Raw genomic sequence first — 26,325 nt, 5'->3', positions numbered from 1 at the left:
CCTTCGTAAGCCTTGGTTGAGTTCTCTTCCCTGATTTTTTTTTGCCAGACAAGAATGAATGAATAGTTCTTGTAATTCACATTGTTTTCAATTATTTGATAAAATACATGCTACAACATATACATTCTTTGAATATTATCCATCATCAAACCATTCATGACTGCACAATCTTCAAAAATCATTATCTTAAAATCTTACAGTAAGCTATTACTACTGCAAAGATATCAAATGCTACAATGTATGTTTGTTCTATTGCATAACTATAGAGAGATGAAGTTTTGTTGGATTGAAATTACTTTCTGAAGTGTAGTACCGAAGTGAAAATTTCTTATTTTTGCTCCTCTATCTTTTTTAATATGTTCTATTGAGTATTATGTCTTATTCAGCATTCAACCAAGGTTTTATGAAAACTTCATTTTTTACATATTCAAAAAAGTTCTATCCTTGCAGATGGAGCTTTGAAAAGCGCATTTTTACTGGGCTGCTTCTACACAGGTTACCAATAATTGATTCTTACCGCTGAAGCAGTGGGTTGCAATATCTGTGATGTCGGAGCACCTGTGGCTGCTGTCAATGTCTGCACAGTTCTCTGTGGTGTTCCTGGTTGGACTGTTGTTGCTGTCCCTATAGAGGCTGCAGATGTTGCTCCACTTATTACAATCTGAGACTAAGAAAAATTAAAATACGATTATTTTTTGTGATGCAGTGAAATGTGGTAGCTAATTTGCATGCAGTGACAGGAAGGTAATTACTAAAACACCTGGATGATAAATATATATTGCATGGCACTTATCTTCCTTGAATGATGCCATAAATTCTTTATGTTCACCCTAAAAGGGGAGAGGGACCTCATCAAGAGCATATCTGATAGCATGTATTCTCTTAGAACTGCACTGTAGTGGCAACCTAGATTACAGGTGTGCCTCTGAAACAGGGATCAAAACCACAATCTTACACCTCAGTGGTACGACCGATCAGAGAAAGAAATAATAGATGGAAAAATTAAAGTATATTATTTAATTAAGATGTATTAAGATTTACATGGCATAATTTAATAAATTGATTCTAGTGGTTAAAAATTAGTATTTTCATTTAATTAAAATATACTGTCAAGTTCTGGGACAGTAACACAAGAGAAGGAAGTAGGTCATTCAGCTCCTCCAGCTTGTTTCATCATTCAACAAGACCATGTGGATCTGTATCTTAACTCCATCCACCTGCACTTGCTCTGTCTCCTTGTATAACCTGGAGAGCAAAATGAGTTGCAGTTGGTGGTCTTCCCATCAGCATCAGTTTATTATGCAAACCAGTATCGAACTACAAGCTGGTCCTGGGTTATAGAATTGGAACTATAGGTACAATTGGCCAAACATAGTGTGCAATACAATAACAAAATGTAGTTTTAATTTGGTTCGTTTTACTGCTTTGTTCCTTCTCTCCCCACAGCCAGTGGTGTCTAAGCCTGCATACTGCTGCCTGTTTTCCCCCCTTCAACTGAAATTGAATTTATTGTATGAATTGAGTAATCTGATTCAGAACAATACCTGTACAGTTGGAGGTCGCTGAAGTGCTGTTGTCACTTGTACTGCTGTCTGTGTCTGAGAAACTGGTTTGATGATTGTAGGTGTTACTTGCCGTGCAATTATTTGTGTTCCTGGTGCCTAGAGATGATCATGGAAAAGCAAAAAAAAAATATCAAGGTCAGTCATTCACCGAGAATCCAACTTTTATAAAAACTGGAATGATTTTAAATGTAACTGCTCTTACAATCAACATTGAAATACCCAGAACAGTAAATAAACATCCATTGTTTAAAGAAATGGGTCTTAATAGAAATGCATATATGATAGTTTGGAACTATTTAGTGTTAACTTTCAGCACCTCGGAGAGTGAACAGATGTGAGAAAATAAGCGGTAGGTTATCCTTCCTAAAGGACATTAGGTTTTCATGGCCATTGATGGTCATCTTTTCTTTGGGCACTAACCTACAAAATTATTGAATTCTATTTTATGCCTTGCAATGGTGAAATTTGAATTCATGACACCTGAGCTGCTGAGTATTACAACCTCACATTAGATTCATCTACAGACATCACGTCAATATTAAATGATCAAAAAGTTGGATTAGAGAAATTCCCAATCGGCTGAAATGGCTCTATTTATTTGCTTCCATTCGAACTAGGTGGATTTGTTTTGAAAACCAAAAGGAGTATGGAAAAATTATCAAGGGAACTCCTTTATAGCTGCCAAAGTTGGATGCACAAAGTGAGTGGATATATTTGTGGAAGTACTAATGAGTACAGGTGTGTTAACAAGCAAAATTGAAATAGATCTATCAAGAGAGAACTGTTTTCTCTAGAGCTATTTTAACTTTATTTTAATGCCAGTAACAGATTTGACAAAACGTCCGCACAAAAGTCAACCTGACCTCGGATAAGTAACTCCAGTCCACACAGTAAACAATGATATCAGCCAAGAAAACAACGCAAGTAATTATGTTTCTGAATATCTGCTTCTTCAACAGCAAATGACCTGGCATTGTTCCTTTATTTGCCCCTGGTCCCTATACTATAGTTTCCATTCCCTTCTGAGATGACGGGGATATAAACAAAAAGAACACTTGCCAAAAGTGATGCTCTTCTCCTAGTTTTAAAGCCAGACTTATTTTGCAAAGTTGTATGTTCTAGAATATAAACTTTCAATAACTTTTTAATATTCAGTTACTAATATTTATTTAAAAGAAAGGATCAGTTTCTAAATGTATAAAATATTAATGATAAATACAAAGTGAAAAACTGAACAAGCTCTCAGGGGTGAGCCCCCTAACACATCTGGCTCTAAAGTCAGAACTCAAAACATTTCTACATTTTGGTTCAGACCTGCCTGGTTAGACATCTCAGCAAAAAACTGAATTATGTCAACTGATCCAATTGTTCAAGTGTGGTATCTATATGATAATATTTACATGGGAATCTAATGCCACAAATTTTGAAGACTAAATTTTAAAAGAACTAAAAGACTTGAAAATAAGACTTTTAGCAATTATGCTTAATGGGTCCACTCATGGCCGCACAATTTTCAAATGATTCCACTATACTGGGATCACTTGCTTTTTGTACCTTTTTATATTCAAGGATGTTTATAGCAATATAATTGTGGGCCATAAAGCTACCTCTGAACTTTTAGACATTACTGGCCATGAACTTTGATATATCCTTATCAGAGGTTTTATTATTTGTTGAGAAGTCTCGAAGAGACACAGCTGATCACACTACCAAGGTTAAAAACTAAATGGAAGCACTAAGTTTAGGTTTGTATGAGTAAACTGAAATGTTACAAACTTCTATATCTACAGTCCTGAAAAAGAACAAGTTTAGCATATGCCCTATCAGAATTAGCCTTAAGTGAAACCTATTACACACACCTGCAGTAATGATCATATCTAACTGACAGTGAGTATAGTTACAATAGGATTGATATATAAAACTAGCCAGTGTACCTTTCTTAGAATATGCTAAAATTATTTCAGATAGTTGCATGGTTGCTTTTCAAGTCATTAAAAGCATTTTTTTCAGAATCAGAGAGCCTTCTGTGGCATGTAAAATTGGTAAGAATTCACTTCAATTTGGTAACCTAGACATTTTAAACCAGTTATTACATTATAAGCAGGTGCAGAAAACAACAGACATGATGAACCCAGCCTGTGTTTTGAAAATATGACTAATCCCTTTACAAAATAACTTCAGTAAATTAGTCATTTTTACTCCATTCCATTATAGTGCCAAACCTTCAGAGTTAGCATCCCACAAATTGCAGTCTTTCCTCTTGACATTCATATTGTCAATTTGCAGATCACTTGGGGAAATTATCAAATACACTGGGTATTACTGATAATGTCAAGATAATAGCTTGAAATTGTAACAATCCTGCAGGGCCCAGAAGAAAATTTGACATGGAATTATCCAAACAAATAAAAGACACTGGGGAAAGAGATGTCAGTGGAACAAAGAAAGAGCCCTTTTTCAGAGAAGAAATGAATTTGTGAAGATAACGGAGGCCTATTTTTAACATTGTGATACAACAGTGATTAAGTTGGGAAACCAATATGCAAGAGAGACCCTGAGATTGTGATTTTTTTTAAAAAAAGTGTTAAAGAAACCCTGTGCATGTGTTTTACATTCTCCACATTTTAAACAACTTGCAAATTTTCAGCAAAAATCAAAGACTGCAGATGTTGGAAATAAAAACAGAAAATGTTGCAAAGGCTTAGCAGGACAGGCAACATCCATGGAAAGAGAAGCAGAGTTAATGTTTTTGACCCATGTCTCTTTCCACTGATTTTGCCGGACCTGCTGAAGGCTTTCTGTAATTATTTATGATATTGTTCAAACAGCAATGTACCATTCAGAGAGGTGCCCTGTCAAGCAGGTTGACAATTAGGATCATAAAAATCAGTTGTTTCTAAAATCTTATCAGATGATTTTTCTAAAAAGTTCTGCATTATGAAAATATTATTTACCATTCTGGCACTAACTTTGAGCTCCTGGCATTTCCTAACACAAAATACTATTCCAGAATCACATGCCAAGATGCAGACTTCTTATTTTCCTATTATGTAAACTTTTTGCAGATTTTTCTTGTACTTATAACAACATAGAAGGAAGCTATTCGGTCCACTGGGTTCACGCCGGCTCCCAGGGTGCAATCCCATTAATCTCATTCCCTTCTCTTTTGTAGTCCACACTCTATTGTTTTACACATGCTCATTAACTTCTTTGATTCATACTGTCATTAGTTCACACGAAGGAATAACTTACCAACACATTTTTGGAACGTGGTAGGAAACCAGAGCATCCAGAAGAAACCACATAGTCATTTAGACAATGTGCAAATTCCGCACTAGCACTACCCAAGTTTGGGATTGAGCTTGGACCCCTGAAGCTGTAAAGCTCTTAAAATCAGAAAGACTGTATGCAAGTGGTTGGTTAAATTGCTAACTTTATAGCAATACATCTCTGCAAATCTTCCTTTGCAGCCTACCAACACTGCCATGTTCTATTTGCAATGCTCTCATCAAGTACATAGAGAAAATTAGAGAGGAGGAGAAAAGCAACAATTTCCAGTTTATTAAAAAGTCAATTCGTACAACAATTTAATCACCAAGATCCTTTGTGAGGAAACTCCATTTTCTTGCAGTTAATGTTGAGTGCCTAAATTACTGTGAGGAAACTCCATTTTCTTGCAGTTAATGTTGAGTGCCTAAATTACTTATCATCTGATGCTTGTTTAAAACTACTTTGAAAGCAAATATTTGAAAATTTAGTTTTATGGCTAGACTCTTTCACAATACTGAATTTATTTGCTAAAGGGCGTCTGTTGCTGGGTTGTAATAAAAAAAAGTGTAATATAGTACCTCTAAATAGTTTTCCTGCTCTCAATCCATAATGTAAGATAGGAAAAAAATTTGATAATTAAAAGCAACTTACATTTTGCTCTGATACTAACAGTTGTGTGTACATCACATCTAGCCATGCAGGTCTATAGAATATTCTGAGAGTTGGACCACCTTAATGTTCTGGACAATAAAAATATTTTTTCAAATCCAGACAAATTTCCATTATTTAGATAAAATTGTACTAAAACAAGCTTTAAATTGGATTTAATTAAGAAGTGAACAAAATGTAATGGCAAAAGCCAAGCAGGCTTAGCTGTTTTGAAATAACTAGGCAAATCCAGTTTCTGAGCATACTGCTGAGGTGCCTTCATCTTACCTGTACAGTTGAAATCTGAACTGGAGGAGCACTAGTAGGTGTGGCAGATCGGGAAGTGAGTGCCCCTTGAGACTGAGCTTGTGACTGCATCTGCTGCAGAGCTTGCTGAGGAATCAGCATCAACTGCCCGCTCTCGCTACGCACAAGGACCATTCCTGAACACAGAAAGAAATTAATTTAGGATTCCAATTCACTAAGCTTCCGGTAAAGGATATTTTCCTCCATTTTCTATCCTCGTACAAATCTTGATAAGGAAGAACTGGTACAGTTTCATTTAAGATGACATTAATCAAAACCTCCCTCCACCACTCCCAAGAAAGGAACTTAGAAGTAATACCTTCATAGAGTATTTGAAATGTGTCTAACTTGTATTTAAGCAACCATTTCACATTCTTAGGATATTCCCAAGTACTTCACAGATAGTTAATTACTTAAACATAAATTACTATAGAAAAATATGACACCAATTTGCACAATATGAAGTTCACAAATAGCAAATGAGATAAATAACCAGCTGGCAAAAGTTAATGGGCAAATCCCCTATTGTTCTTTGAGAAAATCCTGTGGGATCTTTTACATCCACCCGAGTAGACACACAGGAAATTCACTTGGATAATGCTGCAATACGCAATTGAAAATGGAGTTTTATTTCCATAATAATGACAATTTCTGGTTCATCTTGCATAATTCAGACTGACAGAACTTCTTGTCATGTGCGAAATAACTTAATCTCCTGAGCAATATTCCTTTTGGAGCATTGCAGGGGTACACATTGTCCTACAGTTGTTTGTTGTCAAGCACTCCTGAGACATACATAAAGCCTGAGCACTCATCCTATCAGAACCCACCGCCTCTCCCAATTAACTGTGTCACTAGCAGCAACTTCCCCATTGGTCCGAATCGCCTTGAATAACAACGTTGCGGGTCTCGGATCCTCCCCAACAATGGTAGTGAGCCTCTGATTCCTCCTTTTCCAATCAGACTTTTCCCACCGAATACTGGTGACAAAGTCTCCCTTCTCCAGTCACCAACAAGCCTGAGTAGATCTAAAGTCCTGCACAACTAGGTATCATCAGGAGTAATTTGAAACTTTTGAACCCCAGTCTACATCATTGAAGCAGCTTGCCAATGCACCGAGATCAGTTACAGCAATTTCTGAACTAACCAGCCCTTTTTATTTCCCCAGCTGTTTATAGTGCAGAATTAATGGGCAAATATAGAGTTCATGCTCCAACAGTTATTTCAATTCAGAATCTATCAGAAAGAACAAGTGTGCACTCTATAGAAGAGCAAGTTACTTTTGAAATCAACTCTAGATTTCTCCATCTAACTATGTAGTGAGAGTTTCAGAGGTAGTTGCCAAGTTTTCTCCATTATTAGATATGGTAGATTTTATTAAACAATTTCAATTAAAACTCAATTTTTAAGCGCTTTTATTTTTAAGTGACCTGAATTTTCAGACTTGCACAAAATTAGGGGTGTGGAGGCACAGAATCTATCAATGACAGATATACACCATGAAAAGCCTGTAATCACATCAAAATACAAGCAAGTTAAGTTCAGATCAATAAATCATACCTAATCTATTCGTTTTAGAAGAAATAAACCAGTTCAAAATGACTGCTTGTGGCAGTGGTGCTCTGTGACAACAGTGTGCATCATAGATGTACCTCGTAATAGTTTCGCAAGCAAATGTTTGAGGACTGCATGGAAAGTTGCACTACACAGTTTGAGCTGCTTCCAAGTCACACACCCTGAGCACAAGAGGAGGAGACAGTCTTGGTCCTGTTTGGGGCTCATTGGCCAGGCTGCCTTTAAGAGCTACCCAAGACTCTTTCTGCATAGTGTCAATGCCACCCGCGTGGAGCAAGCAGAGGAGTTTATCAAGGCCCAGCTCTCCGAGAGCAAGGATGCTGCATGTTTCTGAGATCCCGACTGTCTGCTAGGTTTTAAAAGATTCGTCTGATTTAAATCCTTATCTCCATTTTGATCATTATCAATGGAAATATTTTCTCATCCAGGAGGGTGAGGGGAAAAAGAAATCAATATTTAATCATGTATACAAATTTTAAAATTGTGTTCTGCAAAGTCTAATGTTTTTCTAATAGCGCTGATGGCCTCACCAACATTCTCATTACAGATTCCAGGTCATCACCTGGCTACAACCATTTCCTGATAGAAAAAACACACAACCGGTTTGAATGGATGGGCTACATCTTCACTTGACACCACTGCTTTTGGTAAAATCTCAGATGGTGACAAGGAGGCATACAGGAGTGAGAAAGTTCAGCTGGTCAGGTGGTGTCTCAACAACAGCCTCGCAATCAACGTCAGCAAGACCAAGGAATTGATTGTGGACTTCAGGAAGTGGAAGTTGGGAAAACACACACCAGTCCTCATTGAGGGGTCAGCAGTGGAAAGGGTGAGCAGCTTCAAGTTCCTGGGCGTCAACATCTTGGAGGATCTATCACGGGCCCAACACAGTGATGCAATCACGAAGAAGGTACAGAGGAATTTGAGATTTGGTATGTCACCAAAGACTCTTGCAAATTTCCATAGATTTATGGTGGAGAGCATTCTGACTGGTTGCATCACAGCCTGGTATGGAGGCTCCAATGCACAGGATCACAAGAGGCTGCAGAGGGTTGTAGACTCAGTCAGCTCCATCTCAGGTACAATCACCGCTCCCCCCACCACCCTCCCCCCCCCCCCCCCCCAAAATCGAGGCAGTGCCTCAAGAAGGCAGCATCCATCTCCAATGACCCTCACCATCCGAGACATGCACTCTTCTAGTTACTACCATCAGGGACGAGGCATAGAAGCCTGAAGACCCACACTCAATGTTTTAGGAACAGCTTCTTCCTTTCTGCGATCAGATTTTTGAACAGTCCATGAACACTACCTTGTTATTCCTTTATTTTGCACTATTTATTTTGTAATTTATAGTAATTTTCATGTCTTTGCACTGTACCACTACTGCAAAACAACAAATTTCATTGTCATACAAGTCAGTGATAATAAACCTGATTCTGATTCTCATGCAGCTTGCAGAACTAGAGTTGCTTTGGTTGGCAGGCAGAGTTGTAGAAAGGAGTCACTAAAGGATTAGAAGGGAGTCAGCAAATCTCCTTTTTCAATGCTTCAAATAGTTTTGTGAAACTGAAACTGTCTCTAAGAAGTGTGGTTCTGCAGTAAATAGTTTAATACGATTTTTTAAAGTTGATGTTAAGTTAAAAATACTTAGCTGTATGCTTAATAAATTAACTAAGAACATATGAGATATACAAATAGGGTGCAGAAAAAAGCCATGTGAGCCTGCTCCTTCATTCAAAAAGATCAGGAACAATCTGATCGTAACCTCAACTCTGCCTTCTTACCTATGGTAACCTTTCATCTTGCTAATCAAGAACCCAGGTAGCCCTGCCTTAAACACATCCAAGGATTGTGCTTCCACCATCCTTTGATGAAGGAAGTGGTTGTGCTGGAGACTGTGCAGGGCACATTCACATTGGAGGGTTTTAGTTATGAGGGGAGATTAGATAGCCTGGATTTGTTTTCCCTGGAGTGGAAGTGGCTAAGCAGTAATCTTATTGAGGTGTACAGGGGTTGAATGATCTGACTTATGAAAATCTGACTTTATAAAAATTCTCCCATACATTACAGCTGGTGATAATAATAATATGTTTCATGGTATTCATTGATGATTGGATACTATATATATTCCATTAGTTTAATTATGGATAGTGTTAGGGTGATTAGTCAATGAAATGAAATTATAGCTTATGGACAGTTCTCAGGAATGGAACCATTTCATAACCCGGGGCAGCCTGTATAAAATTATTATAGGCTTAGATAGGGTAGATAGAATCTTTTTCCCATGGAGTATTAAAAACAAGAGGACATTGGTTTAAGGTGAGAAGGAGGAGTTTAAAGAGGATCTGAAGAGAAATTAAAAAAATATACAGAGAGTGACTGATGTTTGGAATGTGCTGCCAGAGGAAGTGCTGGAATCAGATACAATCATTAGGTTTAAGAGGCATTTAAACAGGCACTTGAATTGGCATAGAAGGACAATGCAATGCGAGCAAATGGGATTATTTTAGGCAAAATACTGGCACAGATGTGGTAGCAAAAGGCCTGTTTCTGTGCTGTACAAATCTGACTTGCAACTCAGAAAATCTTGCCCTCCCTCTCTTAAATGGGTGACTCCTCATTTTTAAACAGTGACCCCTAGTTCTAGATTCTCCTGCAAGAGTAAACATCTTCTTCACATCCTCCCTGTTAAGATCTCTAAGGTTCTTCTAAATTTCAACCAAATCGCCTCTCACTCTTTAAATTCCACCAATCACATCCTAGCTTGTCCAACCTTTCCTCATAAGACAAACAGTCCATCCACCTAAACCTTTTCTGAAATGCTTCCAACAAATTAACCATTCTCCTTCCTTAAACAAGACGACCAACACTGTACAGAGATGTAGTTTCACCAATGCTATTACTAGCTGAAGCACAACTCCCTATTTTTGTATTCAATTCCCCTAATAATAAACATTAGCACCTTTAGCTTTTCTAATTATTTGCTCTGTTTACATACAGTACTAGACTTTCGTGAATCAAGCACTAGGACAATCAGATCCCTCAGCACCTCAGCCTTCTGCAATCTCTTACCACATAGATAATAGTTCTCAATTTCTGCCTGATCAAAGTATTTTATTACTTTACTAAAATTCTAATATCAAGACATTGCTCAGCCTCTTTAGAGAAAAGAACCCCAATCTGTTCAATGTTTAGTTGCAGAGAACCTCTCAGTTCTGGCAATTTTTATTTTTGCACCTTCAATGCCCCAATATTTTTTTAATAGAATGAATTTAGAATGTGGTTTAATCCAGGCCCTGCACAAACCTAATTAGGTTTCTCTACTTTTAACTTCTAATCCTCTACAAAAGCATGCCAGTTCTGGGTTTCTTCTTTTTGTGGCCTTTATAAACCTGCAACATTAATCATTTGTGCCTGTACCCCAGATGCCTTTTTTTCTCTATCCTATTTACGACTAGAACATAGATCGTGTAATACTTCATTTTGTGTCAACATCTTTGAAAATAAAAGGTGAACAAGAATAGGGGGCTTTCCTCATGGATCATTAAGTCCTTAATTTTCATTTGGGTTTTGCTAGGGATCTAAACTGTAATGCATGGAGAATATACACAAATGGTATCTAATGGAAAGAATGCACATCTTGGTGTCATTTCTGGTATTTTTTTTTTACACTGCAGTGGTCCATGGTATCTGCAGATCACTCGTAAGAAAGTAAGCTTTCAATGTACCCCTGAAGCCTGATTCTGCATGACCTATGGGTCCTCCCCAAGCAGATCTTAGGATGATATTAGGAGCTCCCTTGTTACTTATTTTCAGCCTCTGCTTTGCACACCTCTCACTCTCAAAATGCCTTTATCCCTCTCCACCCAATGTGCTGATCAACTGACTCTTCTCCCTTGCCCCAAACAACATCTCCTGCCTATCCACTCTTCCTCTTTAGGGTCAGATCTCATCTCAGTAGTAGCTGATTCTCTTTGCATGCTCTGCTCTGACCTGGACCTCAGGTGCAATTGGATTTCCAAGTGCCAGTGTCACAAACAAAATGCATCAAAGGAGCACTTTAGTAGGCCTTCAACTTTTATCATCCTGATAGTATGAGGCCACCTGATTCTTCAAAAAGGCATCACCTCATACCTTATATGTACACGTCTTTAAAATTTGTATTCTGTTGACACTTTAATCCAATTTGTCTTTATGTGCATTATATTTGTCCATTAAATTTAAATCAATGTTTTAGTTAGTCCTTTGAATTATATCACCTCTCTTGAACATAATAAATCTAAAAAGTATTATATGAAAATCAGTATCTTACCTTTAAACTCTTTATTCAGACGAGTTCAAATTCTACTGCCTTAAGGGCTTTCCAAAGGCTCTACCAATGGAGGCACTTTTGTCAAAGTTCTCAAATGAATGACAGCCTGTGCTCAATTAGCACTGTTAATCTCAGAATAGGGTAAAAATAACTATCCAAGGAGAATTTTCATTGATTATTGTACTTATTGCTGATTGATTTAATTTTGCTTATCTTTTAAAATTTTTTTGTTAGCTTCAACACGATATTCACCAATCCAATAACTTTAAATATGCCTTCTTTCAATCTCACAATGGATTAAAACCAAACTGTGGTACTGTGGTTCAGGAAGCCATTCAAGAGGGGGTAGAAAAGAGAAATGTAGTTGTAATTGGGGATAGTATAGTCAGGGGAATAGACATAATTCTCTGTCGCAAGGATCGAGAGATCCAAAGGCTGTGTTGCCTGCCTGGTGCCCGGGTTCAGGACATCTCATCTGACCCGCAGAGGAATTTGGAATGGGAGGGGAAAGATCCAGTTGTTGTGGCCCATGTGGGTACCAATGATGTAGGCAGAACAAGGAAAGAGGTTCTGCTGAGGGAATTTGAGCAGCTAGGGACTAAATTAAAAAGCAGAACCAAAAAGGTAAAAATCTCGGGATTGCTACCTGACCCACATGCAAATTGGCACAGTATCAATAATATCAGAGAGTTATCAGAGTGTGTGGCTCAAAGATTGGTGTGGGGGAAGTAGGTTTGAATTCGTGGGACATTGGCACCAGTATTGGGGAAGGAGAGAGCTGTTCCGATGGGACAGGTTCCACCTGAACCATGCTGGGACAGGGGTCCTGGCAAATCACATAAATAAGGCTGTGGATAGGGCTTTAAACTAAGTAGTAGGGGGGTGTTCAACAGATTGGAAAAGTATGAATAAAGTAAAAGGGAAGGAAAATGCAGGAGATGTTACTGCAGTCTCCAGAATAAAAAAAAGACAAAAACTTTAGAAAGGGATAAGAATTTAACTTCAGGCAACATGGAGACAAATTTGAGAAGAAGGGTGATGAATACAAGATTGAAGGTGTTATATTTGAATGCATGTAATATACGAAATAATGTAGATGAGCTTATAGCGCAGCTAGAAATTGGCAAGAATGACGTAGTGGGCATCACAGAGTCGTGGTTGAAAGAAGATCACAGCTCGGAGCTAAACATCCAAGGATACACATCCTATCAAAAAGACAGGCAGGTGGGCAGAAGGGGCAGGATGGTTCTGTTGGTAAAAAATTAAATCAAATCCTTAGCAAGAAATGACATAGGATCAGAAGATGTAGAATCCTTGTGTTAAGAAACTGCAAGGATAAAAAGACCCTGATGGGAGTTATACACAAGCCTCCAATTAGTAGCCAGAATGTGGGGTACAAATTACAACAGGAGATAGCAAAGGCATATGAAAAGGGCAATGTTACGGTGGTCATGGGGGATTTCGATTTGCAGGTAGATTGGGAAAATCAGGTTGGTACTGGATCTCAAGAGAGGGAATTTGTAGAATGCCTAGGAGATGGCTTTTTAGAGCAGCTTGTGGTCGAGCGCACTAGAGAAGAGGCAATTCTGGATTTGGTGTTGTGCAATGAACCAGATTTGAATAGGGAGCTTAAGGTAAAGGAACCCTTAGGAGGTAGTGATCATGACATGATAGAATTCATCCTGCACCTTGAGAAGGAGAAGCTAAAATCAGATGTATCAGTATTACCGTTGAGTAAAGGTAACTACAGAAGCATGAGAGTGGAGGTGGCCAAAGTTGATTGGAAGGGGACCCTAGCAGGGATGACGGTACAGCAACAATGGCAGGAGTTTCTGGGAGTAATTCGGAAGGTGGAATGCTTCCCAAAGGAGAAACAGCATTCTAAATGGAGAATGAGGCAACTGTGGCTGACGAGGGAAGTCAAAGACAGCATAAAAGCAAAAGAGGGCATACAATATTGTAAAGATTAGTGGGAAACTGGAGGATTGGGAAGCTTTTGAAGACTAACAGAAGGCAACTACAAAAGCAATAAGGCAAGCTAGCCAATAATATAAAAGAGAATATCAAAAGCTTTTTCAGATATATAAAGAGTAAAACAGAGGCAAGAGTGGACATCAGACTGTGGAAGACACCACCAACATGCCAGAAATTCTAGAGTCAGGGGGCAGGAGTGTAGTTGCTATTACTAAGCAGAAGGTGCTTGAGAAGCTGAAAGGTCTGAAGGTAGATAAGTCACCTGGACTGGATGGACTACACCCCACGGTTCTGAAAGAGGTAACTGGAGAGATCGTGGAGGCATTAGTAGTGATCTTTCAAGAATCACTAGATTCAGGAAATGGTTCCAGAGGACTGGAAAATCACAAATGTCACTCCACTCTAAGAAGGGAGGGAAGCAAAAGACAGGAAATTATAGGCCAGTTAGCATGACTTCAGTGGTTCGTAAGATGTCCGTTATTAAGGATGAGGTTTCAGGGTACTTGGAAGCACATGATAAAATAGGCTGAAGGGGAAATCTTGCCTGACAAATCTATTAGAATTCTTTGAGGAAGTGACAGGCAGGATAGACAAAGGAGAATCAGTGGATGTTGTTTACTTGGGTTTTCAGAAGGCCTTTGACAAGGTGCCGCACAAGAGGCTGCTAAACAAGATAGGAGCCCATGGTATTACAGGAAAGGTACTAGCATGGATAGAAGATTGGCTGACTGGCAGAAGGCAAAGAGTGGAAATAAAGGGCGCCTTTTCTGGTTGGCTGCCGGTGGTTAGTGGTATTCCGCAGGGTCGGTGTTGGGTCTGCTACTTTTCACATTATAGGTCAATGATCTGGATGACGGAATTGATGGCTTTGTACCAAGTTTGTGGATGATACAAAGATAAGTGGAGGGGCAGGTAGTTTTGAGGAAGCAGGGAGTCTGCAGAAGGACTTGGACAGGTTGGGAGAATGGGCAAAGAAGTGGCAGATGGAATACAGTGTAGGGAAATGTATGGTCATGCACTTTGGTAGAAGGAATAAAGGCCAAGATTATTTTCTAAACTGGGACCAAATTCAGAAATTGGAGGCGCAAAGGGACTTGGGAGTCCTAGCGCAGGATTCCCTAAAGGTTAACTTGCAGGTTGAGTCAGTAGTAAGGAAGGCAAATGTAATGGTAGCATTCATTTTGAGAGGACTAGAATATAAAAGCAAGGATGTAATGCTGAGGCTGTATAAGGTGTTGGTCAGAACACATTTGGAGTACTATGAGCAGTTTTGGGCCCCATATCTACGGTAGGATGTGCTGGCTTTGGAGAGGGTAGAGGAGGTTTATAAGAATGATCCTGGAAATGAAAGGATTAACATATGAGGAGCGTTTGATGGCTCTGGGCCTGTACTCACTGGAGTATACAAGGATGGGGGGGGGGGGGGGGGGGGGGGGGGGGGGCAGGGGGAGGGATCTCATTGACACCTACCGAATACTGAAAGGCCTGGATAGAGTGGACATGAAGAGGATGTTTCTAATAGTGAGAGAGTCTAGGACCAGAGGGCACAGCCTCAGAATAGAAGGGCAGCCCCTTAGAACAGAGATGAGGAGGAATTTCTTTAGCCAGAGGGTGGTGAATCTGTGGAATTCACTGCCACAGACGGCTGTGGAGGCCAAGTCATTGGGTGTATTTAAAGCAGAGCTTGACAGGTTCTTGATTAGTAAGAGCGTAAAAGGTTATGGGGAGAAGGCAGGAGAATAGGGTTGAGAGGGAAAAATAACTCAGCCATGATCGAATGGCAGAGCAGACTCGATGGGCTGAAGAACCTAGTTCTGCTCCTGTATCTTATGGTCTAAAACTATTTTATTTTCCTCAATGACATTCAAACTGTTTATGGACCTTACTTTTCCCCAAAATCAGCATAATTTTTTTTTAAAAAGTATAAAAGCTTGCAAAGTGCTCACAGTTCTTGGGTGTACTGATCTTTAAAACAGGCTTGACGACATTCTATAACTCAATACAAAAAACTGATATTATTAATTTCTGCTGTTAGTTGACAATGGAAAGTTAGCACTCCTCAATCATTAGTTTGACAAAGTTGGTGTTTCTTTGTGAATGAACAGCAAAATTTCGGACTTTACCAAATTTCAGGCATTCTGAAGTGTTTGAGTCTACCTTGGTTGGCTAAAGAAACATACTTAAACAAAGTTAACAAAAAAAATTAGCAGTTAGCTGCAGATTAGATTATAACCAAACCTGCATTAACAATTGCTGTCTGATATCTGGAAAATTTTGCTAATTGTCAGGGAAAAACCATGGTAACAGGTTCAAATTTATAAAAAAGACTAATATCAGAGAGTTTTTATTTTCCTCACAAAGAATAATCAACACCCAATTAGACTCCTGTTACAGAAAACCAGCACTAATTAACAACCAAGTAGATGCAAAATAAAAGCAGGTGTAAAATGTGGAAAGTCCCAGAAACTTCTATTTCCAGCAGGTTGGAAACTTCCAAACCACTACGTGTCAAATGTCAAGGACTCTCAATTTGCTTTTAGCAATAGGATCCAGTCTATTAATCCATTATTTTTGGGGGGAAAAGGCAATATTTCAGGAGCGATTATATGTTTATAAATCATAGTTCAAAAGGCACTGATACAACACATTATAATTAGTTTAAATACTGGTGTGAGGGAAATGTCTGTCAAATTTTTGTTCAAATTCGTAAGTTTTGATGCTAAATTTCGCTTTTGTTGAGACCATACTTTTAAGGTGCATTGAACAAAGTAAATGGTCATTCAAATAAAGTTTTAATGGGACCTAGCAATTGTTTTTGATAAGTGTGTGGTAAAAAGAGTTATTAGACAATCCAGTCACTTTAAATAGTCATTTAAAACCATGAAACCTCCAAATTTTGAAAGTGGGTATGATTGACAATGCTGAGACAAACAAACAGAATGCAGAAACCAATGTCAGCATTGGGATACATGGCAAATGGATACTAACCATATAAATATGTTGCTTTTTTATTAAGCTTTTAATAGAGCCATTTGATTTTACCAATCTATATTTAATTGTAGAACATAAAATCCGATTACACACAGAAAATAAAAGGGCTGTTAAAAAAACAATGTAGGATTGGTTCCAAGAAGGGAGAGCAAAGAATTCACATCACATTAAAACACTACATAAATGCAGCATGAAAATTGCTTAGGATTGGGCACCATTGGTGACTCTTTCTGCACTCAACCTCTGCCCATATTTGTAGGGCAAAAGATATTCTTCACTTTTATTTGGAGTTAAGCAAATGAGGGAAAGTTAAAATTGCACATTGTTATCATCCATTTTTTGTTATTATTCACTATCTAGTGTTCAATCAGTTCCATAGTAAGCTGCTTATAATACTACTATAACCATTTCTAGTGATGGGAATATATCCAACTTAAGAACATTATTGGATCATCCTCTGTCCTGGCAAAGGATGTTCCCAATTTCCATTAAAATTCCATCCAAAAAAACAAAAAAATTGCCAGTTGATTAATTTTTGCTTTCCTTATTATGTACATCACCTCGAAGCTCTTCCCTACAAACTTAACAAATAATCTAGGCTAACTTTTCAGCACAGTACTTCAAAAGTGCTTAGCAACTGTAAAGACATTAAATATGGCTGCATCCATGTATTTCACTAAATGCAAAAAATCCCAAAGCACTATTCAAAAAAAAGGCAAGTTCTCACCAATGTTTCTCTCAGTTAACATCAACAAAATAGATGAACACCATTTATTTCATTGCTGTTTGTCTGTTTTAGTGAGCAAACAGACTACACAGACTGAATAATGAGCACTACTTAACTGTTAGCTATAAAACTTGGATGTCCCAAGGAAGTGAAAGCATCTTTAAAAATGAAACTATTTCTCACTGTACAAAAACAATTTATAATATACAATGATTACCAATTATACATCATATTTATTAGATTTCTCAATTGCATTACGTCATTTGTTATTTTCACTGTTCAGTCTCCTCATTTAAATACTCCTGTTACAAGACATCAGCACCGACAATTTTGCACCTTGGACATAATTTGCATTTTCCAAATCAGCTTCTCCAACTATCAATACATTTTCTTCTGCTGCTGGTAATACTCAATTACCCATTTACCCATGTGTCATCAATGAATACAACCCTAGAAGAATTGTTACTTTTGTATGTTCCTCTTGCAACTTCATTGGATTTCTTACTGTCTGTGCTTGGATAAATTAAACAGAAAACTATCAAATGATTCAGAGAGCTAACCTACTCAGAAATCTCATTCATAACAGCAGTCAGTAAATAAATACAAGCACCAATCAATCACTTTCATTATAGTAAAGAGAAAATAGGGGAAAACTGAAAAGACTGGAAATGTAAATCAGAAAAAGCAAAATAGTTTACTGAAGAAAAAATACATTAATATATTGTGAGAATTAACAAAAAAGGTAAACTCTTCTGACAAAATACCTCTACTCAAAATATTAACTTGGTCTTTTCACTTCTTGGATGTTGACAGACATGCTACGCATTTCCAAACTTTTTTCTGAACACTCCACAAAATTCTTGACTCTAAGTCCCCATACTATTTGCTTGCTGTGCTTAAGTCCTCTTCTCTTTAGTGTCCTTGCAGCTCTTCAACCACTTCATTCCATCCTACTAGACCAATCTGTTTACATAACTACATATATTGCCTTGCTGCCACAAATGTTGATTGGGTATTGCCATAGATGTTCACAGCCAACAGATGCTCAAAAATAAGAACAAAGAAGTGAATAATGTTCAAAAATGTAAACAAAGAAGTGCATTTTGTCAATTTTGCCCCTATTTTCTTGGTATTGGTTTATTATTGTCACTTGTACCGAGGTACAGTGAAAAGCTTGTCTTACAAACCGATCGTACAGGTCAATTCATTACACAGTACAGTTACATTGAGTTAGTACAGAGTGCACTGATGTAGTACGGGTAAAAACAATAACAGTAAAGTGTCACAGCTACAAAGAAAGTGCAGTGCAATAAGGTGCAAGGTCACAACAAGGTAGATCATGAGGTCATAGTCCATCTCATTGTATAAGGGAACCATTCAATAGTCTTATCACAGTGGGGTAGAAGCTGTCCTTAAGTCTGGTGGTACGTGCCCTCAGGCTCCTGTATCTTCTACCCGATGGAAGAGAAGATGTCCTGGGTGAGTGGGGTCTTTGATTATGCTGGCTGCTTCACCAAGACAACTAGAGGTAAAGACAGAGTCCAAGGAGGTCACCAAAGGGTCAAGGGGACTTTTCTGAAGACTTGCAAGAGCTTGCATGTAATTATCCTTCATCATTACATATATTATCTTGTATTTTTAACTATCTGCTCAATTTCACACCTTCAAATTACATTTATCCCAGTAACATTCACTGCATCGCAAAATAAACAACAGCATGCATTGTTGAGGTTTCCATATTCCTCCAGTAACCTTTCCTTTCTTCTTTTACTTACTCTGACCAGCAACATCCCTATGATCCCACTTGTTTCCATTTTTGCAATTTCATATGTTGGTGCAACTCAGTGTAAAGTTGTCAGAGAGAGAGAAAAAGACTTATTTGCAACAAGTTACCTTTAAGCCATTCCAAGTCAAGTGTAAACTGGAACTTGCATTCTTTACTGCCCCCCCCCCCCCCCCCCCACAATAAACTGATTTCAACATTGCAACACCTGCCACAGCCACAATTTGAATGTTTCTGTTTCCCATGCCAACAATCCTTAAGCCTCTCTAGCAGATTTGATATGGGAGACTGTATTGAGACAGACTGACTCAGTTCATATAAACTCATTTGGTAGAGGCATGATTCAATTGGAATCCCCAATGCACATGTTATAATCAGATATCTTAACCTTTCATAAAAATAAAGCATACCGATTGACTATGACTTTCTCAATGGAAAGACCATGATTTGAAGATTATGCAGATTCGTGATTTAGTGACCAGATATTTCTCTTCCTTTCAATCTGACTTGGTTCTTGCCCCTAATTTCTCATTCTGAATTAACAGTACAGCAAGTATTCCAGAAACTTTCTTTTGTCTTAATGCAGGTAAAAAAATAATCTCTGAAAACATTAACATGCATCTATTTTTCCCATTCTAATTAAGAAATGCTTTGAAATTATTTGCTCATTATTCTTAAAATTTAAAGTGAAAGTTAATTCTCTTGCTGCTCAATCTGGCCCGATGTTTGTACTATGGGATGCACACCTGGAATGTACACTATATTGAAACCAAAAATTTGTCAGATTTGTATAATTTGTGGTTTCTGGGGCTTCCAAATAGCTGTGGAAATGAGGACCATCTGTCAGTTCATTCTAATAAATTCCTTTCGATTTTAGGTTGAAAAGTTGGTGTATTGACTTCAAATACTCCACTGAAAGCAGTATCACTGTTACTCAATTTGCATTAGAACCTTAAACATCATCTGCGATGACAAACTCGTAGTTTGAAAATTTACAACAAATAAACTTTATTCCCCCAAAACCTTCTTCAACAAATGGTAATTAAAACTTGTAAAACTATCCAATACCACAATTGCCACTGGTCTCCCAGCCCGAATTCCTCAAAAACCTTAGCCTGGAAATTTCTTCATACAACCCCTAAGCAAAAAGTGTTGTGCAGTTGAAAATTGGCTAAACCTGGAGCAAAGCAGTACTGTGCCCATTTCTGGGTGGTCTAGCTATTGGCTGGGAAATTAGACTCCTGAAGTTTTTGGCAGGATTTTTAGACCTTGTCTCCAGTGTAAAAATGCTATCAATGGTACTTCAATGACCAAAATTTATCTCTATTGTGATTTTCAACCTGACTTAAACTGAAAAATTAAAGCCATTATTTACTCATAGAATAACCAGCATCTATTAATCCTGCCTCTGAAGTCACGCTATTTAAAGGACCAACATTCAAACTGCATACTTTGTCCTCAAACTCAAATACAGCCTCACATGACTTCAGACTGCTTTGCCTTTGAAAGCTGAGGTGGAGGTCAGAACCACTTCAGCTTCCCAGCCTCAAGATCATTTCTGCTGCGGCCAATCCCTGCCACATCTCAGTCTGCAGCTCACTGCTGCTTAAGCAAGGTCACCCAAACTCCAAATGAGAGAAGGCTCCATCTACTTTTCATTCAACCCAGGGACAGAGGGAGAGCAGTCATAGTGATTTGCCTGCTTTGCGAGTTTCCCCAAAGTGCAGGCTTTCATAGATTACACCCATGCAGCATTCCTCCTTACAAAGACCCATCACAATCAGCCTCCTGGAGTGCCTAGCAATAACCATGGAGAATCTCCGTGACATCTTTTACACAAGGAACACGAGTCATGCAGGTACTTTTTTTTTCCACCAGGTTGTCTTGGTCCCTCTGACCCTGAGAGCACTCTCCCACCTTGCTCTATTTCAGCATTCATTCATTATGTAATAGCAAGTACGGTAGTGTAGTGGTTAGCGTAACACTTTACAGCCCTAGCGACCCAGGTTCGATTCCGGCCACTATCTGTAAGGAGTTTGTACATTCTCCGTGTCTACGTGGGTTTCCTCCGGGTGCTCCGGTTTCCTCCCACATTCCAAAAGATGTATGGGTTAGGAAGTTGTGGGCATACTACGTTGGTGCTGAAAGCGCGGTGACACTTGCGGGCTGCCTCCAGAACACTACGCAAAAAGATGCATTTCACTGTGTGTTTCAATGTACATGTGACTAATAAAGATATCTTATCTTACGTCCCATAAGTGGAAGATTATTGTGGAATATCCTTTTAAAAGCTAGCTCTCAAGATTCCAGCTGCGAAGCTAAATGCCGGCAGCTGTAAGAACTTGCAAACAGATCAATAGTGTACGCATGGTATTGCATAGGAAATCAGACAAAACTATTTTATGAACTGAAGATTTTTTGCCTTTATGGGACTTTTATAGAATGTATTAAGATGACCCTCGAGCATTGCTCAACAACATTAAAAAGTAGTGAAACTGTAAAATTGGAAGAATAGATGGTATTTATTCTACCATGATTAGAATTGATAGTGAAGGGGAATTGCTCACATTACAGATCTCTATACATTGCCAAGCATAAAAATTAAACTAGCTACTTTTAAGTGTAATAGGCAACAGTGAAGTAGACATCAGTGGTCAGTGATGAAGCAAAACAAGTCTGAAAGGCCATGGTAAACCTGTAGCACAATCTCTAACTCAGGAATCAAGCCTCTTAAAATGATCCCATGTGAATAGGATTGAACTCAACTCGGGTCTTTGGTGGCCCCATTTATCAAGGTTCTGTCATTTGAGGTTTAAAGTCCCACACATGGCTTTAATTTCAATATAGGTTCTTTCAAATTGTGAACTTGAAAGTTTAAATTTAGTAGACTAATTGGAATAGTTTTCCACACAAACAAAATATAGTCTATAACTGTTACAGTGTAACACTTCACTCTGCATTCCGTTATCGTTTTCCCTTGCGCTACCTCAATGCACTGATGTGATGAAATAATCTATATGGATGGCATGCACAAAGTTTTTCACTGTACCTTGGTACATGTGACAATAATAAACCAATTTACACATTACACTGTAAAATCCACACAAAAATCTGCAATGCACAGCTGCTTAACTGTGTATTCTGATTAAACAGTTCTTGAGGTGCTTGCAAAGTAAGTTTAAAAAAAATGAAAATATAATGGGTATTGTAAAAAAAATTCAATGGCATCTAATATAAATGTAGTGGCACTTTTCAGATGAAATTTAATCTGAGATCCCATCTTCTCTCCAAAGGTCCCAATGCACCATTTCAAACTTGAGAGGTGTTATCCCTGTGTCCTGGCCAATATTTATCACTTAGTTAGCATATAAAAAAAATGACCCAGCCCATATCAGCTTGGATATGCAAACTGCCTGCTATTTTTCTGGTGGCACAATAGTAATTACACTTCAAAGGTACCTCATTGATAACTAGAAACTCCGAGGGATATACCAATCTGACTTTCTTTATATGCTCTAACATATTACTATATTACAAATTTCATGTGTTTAACTATAATATTACAACGTCTAATTAAGTATTGAACTATTTTTTTCTGCAAGCTCTCCTCCTCTCAGATTATTTGTCAGTAACATGTTCCTGGATCATTTCTGACTATAAAGCCAGCAAGGGCTCAATGGGCAGTATGACTTCCGTATGCCCTGTAAAAGATCCTATGATTGGAGTGGCAGAAAAAGGCTGGGGGTAGTAACCCATAATTTTCCTTTCCTTTTAATGGGATACTTATGGCCTACAGGGAATCACCTGGAAGGGAATTTTAAAGTGAAAAATTATCTCTAGCCAAATAGCCAGGCCATTAAAATTTTCTCTTCCTCTTCTTAGGTAATGTTAGTGCTGTCGTTACATCCTATGAACAGACTCTCAAAATCACATGCTTGTTGTGTAGGAATTGTACTGTGCAAAATTGGAAAGTTAACTGATACTGCATCATACCTACCCTAATTGTAAATTAAACAAGTGAAAAAAATCCCATGTCAATTTCTAATAACAGCACAAATGATCCCCTTTAAGCCTTTGACAAAAATGCAAATTCACACAAAAATTTAGACATTACTTGCTGAAACTAGCATGAAGAGGAAACATTAAAAAAAATTCCTCTGGTGCCAAGATTTCTTCCAGCAGCAGTACACTACTGGCAAGTTTGTCTGACAAAGTTATTTGAGAATGGGACATATTTTTATGAATCTTCTCTTCCATCATCAGCTTGCACACTGCCTTTATGGTACAATAACATTTTCTCCAGTCTAACCTTGTCCTCATTTCTTTTGTCCTTTTAATTTGGTTCTTCCAATTGACTCTCTTGGAGGGCTTGGCAGACCATTTGAGGTACAAGGAGTCTGGCATCAGGGGTCACAATTGCAAAAGGTTAGACAACTTAGGAATGAAGAGGAGATTTTTTTTTCCATTCAAAGGGTAATATATCTTTTGAATCCTCCACCCTGGAGGTCTATGAAGTCTTAGGTTAGTGATTTTATTTAAAACTGAGATTGATAAAATTCATTGGATATTGGAAGAATCGAGGGATATGAGGATAAGGCAGGAAACTGTTGAGGTAGAAGATCAGATACGATCTTATTGAATGGTGAAACAGGCTTGAGGGGCTGACTGGCCCACTCCTGCTGCTATTTTGTGTGTTCTCATAGAAAAAAGATTTTGCTCCCAGTTAAAAAAAACGACTTCTTTTCCTTTATTATTAAAACTTTGGAGCATATACCAGCATTTGTTGCAAATGTCAGTTTAAAATAGCTTGCAGCATGCCAATACTTGTATGTATTCATTTGTTTAGTATTTCTAAATACTGGAGAATATCTTGGAGAGGATTCTAAAGTACTTTAGAGAGAAATGAAACTCATTCTCATAGGCAAGCTTTCCAAGTGGGGAATTTAAACTGAAGTTGTTTAATAAGTGTGGAATTAAAAAAGATAGTTTCAGAAATCATGACCACGAAACTACTGAATCATCATAAAATCCAACTGGTTCACAAATAGCCTTCATGGAAGAAAAAAAATGCTGTACTTACTTGGTTTGGCTTACATGCGATTTCAACCAATTGAATATGGTTGGTCCTTAACTGCCCTTTGTAATGGGCTATCAAGGTGCTTCAGGGGACTATTAGGGAATGTACAGTAAATAATTGATCGAAATAAGTAAGGTCTAAATGCTACATTCACTAGATCTTTGAGAAACAGCTCAAATTAAATATACTGCTATTTTGTTTTTAATGCCTGATGATTCACAACTCTCAGGTATGAAACCAAAGGGCACAAGTTTCAATAAAATTTAATTATGAAATTGCCTTTTTATGCATTTATATAATTTCATTGGATTAATCAAAGTATCAAGACCTACAGAATAAGGGAGGATAAAATAATCCATGTAGAAACTTAGTCAATAAAAATATTTTCAATGTGTACTCATTTTGAAAATAATTGGGAGTTGCCTATTGTAGTGCCAAGTCTGCATTCAAGCCTAGCATAATCACATGTACTTTTACTGACTTGGAAAGCTTACCTGCAAGAATAAGTTTCTTCTTTTTCTGAGCTACTTCAGAGTCTTCTCCAAAATATTCCCCAATAATAAAAAAACTAAATAAATGTGTTCATACATACAAGTACTGGCAGAAAAAAAATCCAGCAAATGGCATTTGCAAAAGTGTGTTGCTCATGCTGGAAGAAATGCAGGAGTTCACATTAAGTATAGACATGAACATTTAGTATTTTAAGTGTAGCGCTTTTTTCATTTTCATCAATCCTCACCCTACCATTTACCATAGTAGTTTTCCAAAGTTATAGTGAAATGACAACATCCATCTACAACTGCCAAATTCCATTACTCAGTTTAATTAGTAAGGTAGTATTTACTGCGTAAAAACTGAAATTGCACAGAAATTTTACATCGCCAAAAAAGTTACAGCGCCAGTGACCCAGGTTCAAATCCGGCCACTGTCTGTAAGGAGTTTGTACGTTCTCCCCGTGTCTGTGTGGGTTTCCTCCGGGTGCTCTGGTTTCCTCCCACATTCCAAAGACGTACAGGTTAGGAAGTTATGGGCATGCTATGTTGGTGCCAGAAGCGTGGCAACACTTGCGGGCTGCCCCCCAAAATCACTACCCAAAAGATGTATTTCACTGTGTGTTTCGACGTACATGTGACTAATAAAGATCTTATCTTAAAAATTAGGGAAATCCCATGAATCCAAAATACTCTGACATATTTCAAAGAACCCCCTCAATTTCATAAACTTTGAAAAAACAGTTTCAGTTATCTATCACTTACATTGTGCAAATGATTAATCTTTGATTTGAAAATAGGATTAAGATTCTCAAGATGCACATTTTGAATTGGAATACAAAACAGCACCTTTTAGGAGAGCAAGATTGCTTTATAGACCGTTAAACCGTCACAGATGTAAAGGAAAATTACATTTAACTATTCTAAGCAAATGTTACAACGCTCCAAAGCAGTGCAAAGAGGATGTTCTTAAACAAAAGTCAATAATGAAATGCTATGCTATTGAAACCATAGTAAAGAAAGTATTTTCCATACTGTGTGCAGAGGGATATCATTCCATGCTATTTGCAAACATCCTAGTGGCCAGCCTAAAAGAAATATTGTTCAACAGTCCCAAGAGCAAATCACTTAGCTGCTCAAAATTCTGGGTTATTTGAGAAGAGGAATAACATTCTCTCTTCTTGCACATGATTACAAATACAAATTGAGGAATAAATATCAGATTTCTAGAAGTGCTGTGATGTTTCAAATTGAACAATAGTAATACCTAAAGTTACCCAGTTCTCAAACTTTACTTTGAGATGAAGTGACTGAGTAAAACTTCTTTAAGCGATACAGAAAGGTAAATAGTTCAATCCCTTCATATATGTACTGTAAAATAATGTCAATTTTCCAAATATTGATCTTTAATAACTTAACAGTCACATTATAAACATTTTTGCTTGAGCAGATAGTGAGAAGAGTCAAACAGGAGCATCGCCTTTCTCGAGATCTGCGTAGACTTCAGCTAGGCTATTGACAAAAGACCACATAGCAGACTGATTGGAAAAGTCAATGCCCATGGGACCAAACCCAAAGTTGAAACCAAAATGGGCTCAGTGGCAAG

The 26,325-nt window shown here is 37.9% G+C and overlaps 1 protein-coding gene across 1 annotated transcript in view; it reads right to left on the bottom strand.

Moving 5' to 3' along the window:
* Positions 1-26,325, bottom strand: part of taf4a (TAF4A RNA polymerase II, TATA box binding protein (TBP)-associated factor) — a 66,161-nt gene that overhangs the window by 29,357 nt on the left and 10,479 nt on the right. The window contains exons 2-4 of the mRNA XM_052031224.1: positions 5,772-5,926; positions 1,545-1,661; positions 518-667 (exon numbers count right to left, since the gene is read on the bottom strand). Of these exons, the coding sequence (XP_051887184.1) occupies positions 518-667; positions 1,545-1,661; positions 5,772-5,926 (422 nt within the window). The remainder of the gene's footprint in view (positions 1-517; positions 668-1,544; positions 1,662-5,771; positions 5,927-26,325) is intronic.

This window comes from Pristis pectinata, chromosome 16, assembly GCF_009764475.1.
Source record: "Pristis pectinata isolate sPriPec2 chromosome 16, sPriPec2.1.pri, whole genome shotgun sequence".
Taxonomy (NCBI): Eukaryota; Metazoa; Chordata; class Chondrichthyes; order Rhinopristiformes; family Pristidae; genus Pristis; species Pristis pectinata.
Note: the sequence above shows the minus strand (reverse complement) of the source record. Positions and strands in the feature narration are given on the sequence as shown.